The 8679-nt window shown below is 41.3% G+C and overlaps 1 protein-coding gene across 1 annotated transcript; it reads left to right on the top strand.

Annotated features, from left to right (window-relative positions):
- The first annotated feature begins 667 nt into the window (after nucleotides 1-667).
- LOC108977346 lies at nucleotides 668-1231 on the top strand. Its single transcript, XM_018946964.1, has one exon. It carries the CDS (start codon nucleotides 668-670, stop codon nucleotides 1229-1231), a length of 564 nt encoding a protein of 187 aa, XP_018802509.1.
- The last annotated feature ends 7448 nt before the right edge of the window (nucleotides 1232-8679 follow it).

Genomic DNA, 8679 nt, shown 5'->3' with positions numbered 1-8679 from the left:
AAGCTGAGGACGAGGAACTTCAGCAAAGAATACRAAGGGAACAACACGATTCACTAAACTTGCGACCAGTCAACATTCCAGACTGCAATAAGCCAATTTATTGCGACGTTTCGTCCGATATTATTCGTCCATATGTTCCCACCGCGCTGAGGAAGAATATTTTCGACGCTCTCCACAGCATTAGTCATCCCGGAGCACAAGCTTCCGCCAAATTGTTAACACAACGATATGTTTGGCCAAGCATTAACCGCGAATGCCGTTTGTGGGCCCGAACATGCCTAGCTTGCCAACGAAATARGGTATCTCGCCACGTTTTATCACCAATCCAAAACTTTCCAAGCCGCACAAGACTTTTCGAACATATCCACGTGGACATCATTGGTCCATACRTACCTTCAAAGGGGTATCGCTACTGCTTGACAATTATCGATCGTTTGACCAGGTTTCCAGAGGCATTTCCCATTGATAGTATCGACGCCAAATGTGTTGCCCGCACAGTTTGTGCCGGATGGATATGTCGCTACGGTGTACCATTACAAATCACAACGGACCAAGGAACACAGTTTAAGAGCCAACTTTTTAAAATACATAAAAACATATAAATACCACCACTTTCCATCCGCAGTCGAATGGAATGGTGGAACGTCAACACAGCTCATGAGTCGACATGCTACCCATCGTTCTCCTTGGAATTCGTGCCGCTTGGAAGGAAGATCTTAGCGCAACTTCTGCCGATCTCGTTTATGGAGAGCCAATTCGTTTACCAGGTGAATTCCTAGCGGTTTCGCCACGATCTGGTTTGCCACCATCCAACTTGGCATTACGCTTGAGAAATTACTTCGCAGACCTGGCACCACAACCCATTGTCCGACATGGTCAGAGGAAACCATTCATCTTCAAAGGACTATCTACATGTTCACATATTTGTATTCGTCGCGACGCTCACCGAGTCATTTCAAAGCATGAAAAATATTTCATCGTAAACGTCAAAGGCGAAAACACTACAGTTTCGATCGACCGACTAAAGCCTGTGCATTTACTTCCCGACGATAAGCTCAACGAGAGTGAGCAGCATAACGACGATGACAACAACACTACGCTTACTACATCAACTTCACCAGAGTCATCTGAGCCTCGGACATCTCGATTTTCGTCGCCATCATACCGCCCATCTGAATCCGATTCCAACTTATCTACACCGTCACCCAAGAGACGCGTTAGATTCCGCTGATTTTGATAATGTTCTCCAAGAAGGGGAGTACTTGTGGGACGAGCCACAATATATTATATTATATTTCCACGTTTAATACAACATGGCAACACCATGTCAGCAAGTCAGCAAGTCATCTGCGCCTGGCTTACAAACAACGCTGAAATGAATACAACACAAAACGAAACAAGGAATACATAGGTAACAGTTAGGCTTGAAGACGCCCGCGGCTATCACTATATGACTACACATCATACGAGCAACCCTCTTCTTCTGCTGACAGCCATCGCGTGCACATCGAGTAACCACCGACCAATAACCACCACAATATAAATGAAAAAACAAAAAAAAACTTTTTTCTACAAAAATATTTCTTGTAAAAAAAGATTTTATACTTTCCGACTATGATAGTTATAGCATAAATTGTATATACTAATTAGAATAATAAATTTGATATGAGGAATGATATTTTGATTGTATAAGGTTATTAAATTTAAGACTTCGCTCATTCCCAATCGATTTTGCATATTTTTTGTAAATTAACAATATTAAACTAAAAATTAATTTTTTTGAAAACCGTTTAAAAAATCGCTCTACTAAATTTCATATTACCGAAATTAAAATGCCATCGGTATATGTGTAAATGGGATATGTTGCCTCTTCGAAATTTTCATAGAAATGAAACTGGGCTATCACACCGCTGAAGTGACAGCTTTATGTTTTTAATATATGGTTTACTAATAAGTATTCCATATCAGCCGAAAGCCTCCGACGCTAGCGCTGCGTTATCTTTAGTTTATGTAATAATTTCATTGTTATGTAAACTTTTATAAAATGAAAAAAAATAAAAAATAAGTATTCCATATATTGATTTCCATAAGAAATGTGGAGTTTTTGTTGTTTTAACGGTTATCTAATCCCCGTTGGAATGTTGAGGGTTATTTGAGTTGTCGTCGACGTCATCTAACGGGTGAACCAAGAAAATCGCTATTTCGACGGGATCGGACCAAAGGGAAAAGGGTGTTAGATGGGTGGGGTTGGTAGGGCATGCAAAGAGGTGGTCAGTATTATGCGGAGACTCGTTTCATTTCGGACATACGTTGGGTATGTCAGGGTCTATTAGTAGGAGTTTAACCTGCTACAATATCCAGAACAAAGTTGCGCCAGGGTCACTCGCGGCAACTCGACCTCTTCGTCTGCGATAGGTGGTGGTTTGACCCCAAGAATGCCATTCCCGAAAAGGGAGTCGGTGAAGGTGTTGATGGCTCCACTGCGAAAACATCCCAGCAGGAACTGCTTGGAGAGGAGTTCATTATGCTCCTTAACTACGACCATAAGCGTCTCACTATGTAGGTGTTCGATGGAAGACATCAGGAGGCATCCCATCGTGGTCCGGAGTGCTTTATTCTGSCAGCTCTGGAGTTTCCTCTGCGTACTACTGCATCCAGTCGACCATATTGGTGCTGTGTAGTTAAGGACCGGCCGGCCGAATGCCTTGTAAGTTGCCAACAAGACTTCCTTTTCTTTTACCCATGCGCTACCGGCAAGCGACTTGAGGATTTTGTTGCGGCTCTGTACCTTGGCGATAATCGCGGTCGTGTGAGGAGAAAGGAGCATAGAAGGTTACACCTAAAATCTTAGAATTATTGACTGTCGGAATTTTGACGCCATCTGCAATATTAAGTTCCAGTCTATACACCTTCGTCCAGTTCGTAAATATGGTCACTGTGGATTTGGTGGGAGAAAGTGTGAGGTTCCGTGCAGTGAAGAAACGAGAAAGTTCGGTGAGGTAGTTCCTTACCTTCGAACACATGCCATCGATTCCATTGCCCGAGACGTCAATATCGTGCAGTCATCTGCGTACGAGGTTATGGAAACCCCCTCTAGTGATTGCGGGAGTTTCGAGATGTAGAAGTTAAACAGTAACGGCGAGAGGACACCACCCTGCGGAACCCCCTGTTTAATTCTTCTCAGTTTAGATGTTACACGTCGAAATAGTACGGTTGACTGACGACCGTTCAGATAGTTCATGGTCCACCTCTTKAGCCCTGGAGGAAGCGTGGTTTTTTCAATGTCCTGCAGTAGCATTGTGTGGTTGACCCTGTCAAAACCTTTTGACAGGTCTAACGTTACGAGGATCGTTCTCTTACAGGGTATTTTCTGGTTGAGGCCACGAACTACCTGAGCGTTTATGACGCTAAGTGCTGTGGTGGTGCTGTGAAATTTTCGGAATCCTTGCTGGTGGCTGGCTAGACTCAGGTGGTGAATGAAAGTCGGGAGTAGCAATGCCTCAAATGTCTTCACTACTGCGCTTTTTCGAAACCTTCCAATGGTAAAGTGGGTATCTGCACCAATTTTAAGGGTATAAAGGAACAGAAAATGCAAGAAAAAAACTTAAGATTACCCTACTGACCCCTTAATTCATTGAACTATGTTAATGTCTTCGTATTACTCGTATGACTCGTATGCGATATTCGTTGTTGCTAATGCGCAAAGGACCATACATCTTCCGCAAAACCTTTCTAAATCACAAAGACTCCGATTGATACCTATTCGGACACATGGAGCCATGGGCCTTTAACGTGCATCTGCTGTCAGCTAACACGTAATCTGATGTTCCAAGTTTCCTGTCGCAGAACCGGTAATTTATACAAGAAGCTAGGCCCATGTTGTGTAAATACTTCTGCACTAGTAGCAATTTGATTTCATAAGATGAGATCATTTTGAGTGCCACTTGACTATCGCTAAGTATGGTTATACGTTGCTATAGTTGCGTTTGAGGTTTATATCTAGTTCCAGCCCTACTGAAGCCCGCGAATCTTTTGAATCCCAGTCCACCGCCCCATACGTGATTATCGGTCACACGATCATGGTGTACATCCACCTAACGATCCTTGGCAAGGCTCCATAAAAATTGGGATTACACATCACCCTTTGGGCAGCCTCTTGTAGTGTCCAGAAGAATTCTGGTATCCCCTACTGTGATTTCAACTATTTTGGTGTGCAGTACAGCCTCTATCCATCTGCGCACCGTTGCTGTCTCATTCCTTTTCTCCAGTGCTCTGGTTACGCTCTTGTGAAAATTTCTTCGATGTCTAGAAAAGTGCAAAGCATCACTTCCCCTCCCTCCAGCGAATTCTGTATCTCCTTGGTTAGCTGGTGTAGAGTAGTATTTGTTGATGTGCCTGCTTGTAAGCAGCCATATGTCATATGTCCTGCGGACAATGAGTCTCCGCCTGACACTGGCCATCTCTTTGCTTGCCCCGCCAACCCCACTCATCTGACACCCTTTTCCCTTTGGTCCGACCCCCGTCGATACAGCAGGAAACAATTACCTTGCGATCGCCCAATCTATCGGAGAAGGCTTGTGTTCGTCTATTGGTAGCCACTGGTCCTCCCGCAGAAATAACGTAGCTCTTTCTTCCGCGCTGATCGTAAACGACCCGTCGTATATTGGCTGGTCCTCCTTCCCTCCGTCGCCCGCGCTGCTCCTTCAGAAGTTCCTGCGTGGAGTGTAGCTCTCCTCCTTGATCGCACGTCAGGGACTTCCAGCGTCGCAGACTGCTCTGATGACCTCTTCCCTGAGGGAGCTCCTAGAGCACGTTCAGCTTCTCCGACCCCAACGTTTCCGCGGGTAGGTAAGAGGCAGCACAGCCATTTGGTTGCCTTTAAGAGCCACCGCATTTCTGCGCAGTCCCTCCTCCTCCCGGGGCGGTATTTGGTGCAGAGGGTTGGCCTCCGATTACGTTTGTGCTGCTTGCCTTAAGCTTTTTAGAGCTGGGATCCTGTGGCGTAAATTGCCCGCTATCTTTTCGCTACCTCGCTTGGCGGTCGGGGTCGCGCGAGCGAAAATCCTTTTCACGATATGAGTTAAAAAAATAATTATCCCCTGTTTGGTATTGTTGAGATGCGTCGGTGTTTATCAAAGTGTATTATTCCGTTGCCAGATGTTTGATGATGCTTACTGGAAACTTTGTTTACGTGCCTTGTGGTGAAGTCAAAGTCATTAACTCGCGCAAAACAAGCTGAGCATGCACATTTTCAGTTCTTCGCCGCCGCATTAATAGCCGATTATAGTATCTACGAAGAGCTTTCGACATATTATTTTTTTTTTAATTCCGAACCACAAAAAACATGGAAAACGAATTTTTTTTTCAAACCTCCACCATTTCGTAAATTTTTTTTTTCAAAAACGTTTCGTAGAGCGATAACTACACAGATTTCGCATACATTTTCATTTTAGGTCACGGAAGAGATTTATATCCTGCACACGAGGACAATCCATTATTTCATCAGTTTCTACTTTTCTTTTATTACTTATGTTTTGTATTCTTAGAATATTAATAAAAAGCATGTAAACAAATGGATAGTCAAAATAATTTTTTATTTTTTTTTTCAAAAAAAAATACTTAAAATTTGGGCTTCTAAACGAGAATACCCCCTTAATTTTTGCGACCTCGATTTTTTTTATTTAAAAATAAGTAAGTATCATGTTATTTATCAAAAATTTAAATCAAAACATATTAAGTTGTAGACTAAATCATTTGAAAGCTACTAGTTAGTCTTGAGGTCCAAATATAAGAGAATTACGCGCTATGAAAAATTGATATTTTTTAAAATAAATGTATTAATTGGAAGAAAATTAACGTCTTATTTAATAGTGTAACAACAATAAATATAAGATTGTACCTTTGCTTATTTATCTCTGCAGCTTGTTTTATTTTCCCCAGCAATTTCGACAGGCTCGAAGAGGTGGGCTTCACATTTTCACACACTACGCCAGATATGCTTACGTCCAACCATATCTTGCAAAACAAGCTGAGCATGCACATTTTCATTTCTTCGCCGCCGCATTTGAATGAGGGTAATTACTATTCGCACCTATGATGATGAGGGGCAATGGAATCTCTATTCCATCGTGATCGAACTCTCTCACTGCCATTCAGCGGGCTGGAAAAGTATTCCTTCCATAACTTCAGTATGCTCTGAGCGCCACCTTTAAAAAAAAACAATGGTTTCGCTTGCAGGTGTATGTTAGGAGCTCCAAATGCCGTCTCACAGTTTTCTTATAGCGAGTTGCTGATAGCAGGAGTAAATGTCGATTAAAAAACATTTCACCGTGTGATAGTAGCTTCTTGACATCGTACCTTTTCGATCCATAGCCAAGTATGAATTTTCGTGTACTGGAATATAGGACTACAGACAACCATATTTCGGACCCCTGAGAAGTCGGCTCAACCTCAACTCATTTGGAGAGGTTTCGTCGTGGAGGCTGAATTTTCCAACTGTTGTACCTGGCGGTAAAATCGTCAAGCACAATTTTTACAACGTGGCGAGCTCAGTCGTTATAAGCTCGCTCAAGCTGCTCATAAAAGGCATCTTTGGTCATATTGTCCTTCTCTTCCATTGGGGCGTGGGCGCAAATTAGTGTTATGTTGAAAAATATTGCTCTGATGCGGATTGTTGCTAGACGGTCATCCATCCAGTGAATGCCAGGACTTGGTCTTTCTCCCACCACAAATCCCACACCGAATTTGCTCTTTTTTATGGCTGCTGTTGTATATGTCTCCGTCTTTGACGCATTTTTATATTACCTAAAACAATAAGCTGTGTCGTTAAGGGACGAAAAATGTAAAAAAAATTAATAAATATATTAAATAAGTGTTAATTTTTTTTTGAGAAATTATAGTGACTTTTCCATATTTGCTTTCAATATTATTTTATTTATTTGATCTCATAATGGTAATGTAATAGATGTATCCACACCCCTTATGTGGATAGCCGGACCAGCTTATATTTATGTGGCGAGTCAGGTGGAATCGATTGGATTTGGTGTGCCAGGCGTTGGTTCTTGTCGAAGTCGGCACGGTAATTACGGTAAGGTGGTGATCCTTCTATATTCTGTTGAGGAGTAGTCACTCCCAGACACGGTGTTGACTGTAGGGTACAGTGCAGTAATCTATGGATCCCCACTGCCTATTGCTGCTTGCTGCTGTGTGACCGTCCTTGCTGGCTAGCGGGAAGAAAAAGAAAGCATTCTGTGTGAAGTGCTTGCTTATATATGTAGAAGCATCGCGCAGCTTTGGTCAGCTTAGGAAGGTAAATTGTGTGCGTAGCTTTGGTCAATGCAGTGAGGTGAAGTTTAATAAGTATAGAATATTTCTAGTATAATGGAAAGCACAATGTTGAGGTATGGTAAGGATAAATGATGTACAGTGTTGGAGTAAATTATTGTAAGGTGGTAAAAGCCACGTTACAATCTGCTGTTTTTAAAGCGTAACAATAAGTTATGAAATATTAAATCTATTTAAAAACTAGACATGCAAGCAGGTGAGTAAGCTGTTTTGGTGATACGTTACTCCTTAGTACGCAGGTATATCTCTTCTTTTAGGGTATCTGTGATAGCAGGAATGTATCAAACTATTATAAAATTATTGGTAATGGCTGCAAAATATGTGAGACCAAAACCCATGTTTATTTTCGTGCAATGGCACACTGTTTTAGCTGTCATTTTACATAAAGACATAATTCGCCGTTAAATTGTTGAGGAAGGTAAGTTTTAAATAGATTTTATAATTTCTACTTAAATTATAAACATTTCTTACAGTTTTTTGTTAAGAATGAATGCAGAATGCAGAATGGTGCGCTAATTCACAATAGTCATTCTCACTAAATTGACTGAATCAGCCGTTCATATATTACTAGAATGGGTGCTCTCTTGGCTTTGCATATTTCGGTATAGGGTGTTTGCATCGTGCAATCTGGCAAGAGCAAGAGAATCCCCTTTGTTTACTAGGCTAAGTTTATAGTTTTTATTTAAAATCCAAATTAAATTTGCAGCGCTAATCTTCATATATGTTATTTTCCTAGAGATATGTTTTCTCCACGTGAGCCTTCTATTTGAGTGAATACCAGGATATATTACTTCGTTCGCTTGGGGTGCTAAAATATTGTTTATTTTTACTGCTGGGCACATTTGTGGTCTTAGCGAAAATGTAACATACTTACACTTCTGTTCATTCACATTTAGACGCCAGTACGCTAGCTATTCTTCGACAGAGCTTAAATGCTCCGCTAATATTTTTGATGCTAAAATTTGTTACGGCGCCTATAGCTGTGTCATCCGTAAAAGTTGAAGTTAATACATTGTCAGCTGTTGAAAGATATGATGTATCGAGTTGGCCCTAAAACACTGCCCTGTGGTACACCAGTCCTTATCTGCCTTTCATCAGATATGACCCACTTTTACCATAAATTGTATATTATTTAAATAAGAATCCAATGTTTTATACAATTATAAAGGTATATTTTTTTATCTTACATACAAGTCTTTCATGTCACACCTTATCAAACGCCTGAGCCACGTCTAGAAATATAGCTGAATAGTACTCTCCGTGCTCAAATGCTTACTTATTTCATTAGTAGTTCTATTTACTTGATCTATTCTGGAATGTTTCCCACGAAATTCG

Source organism: Bactrocera latifrons, unplaced genomic scaffold (assembly GCF_001853355.1).
Source record: "Bactrocera latifrons isolate USDA-ARS-PBARC rearing strain unplaced genomic scaffold, ASM185335v1 scaffold_873, whole genome shotgun sequence".
Taxonomy (NCBI): Eukaryota; Metazoa; Arthropoda; class Insecta; order Diptera; family Tephritidae; genus Bactrocera; species Bactrocera latifrons.
Note: the sequence above shows the minus strand (reverse complement) of the source record. Positions and strands in the feature narration are given on the sequence as shown.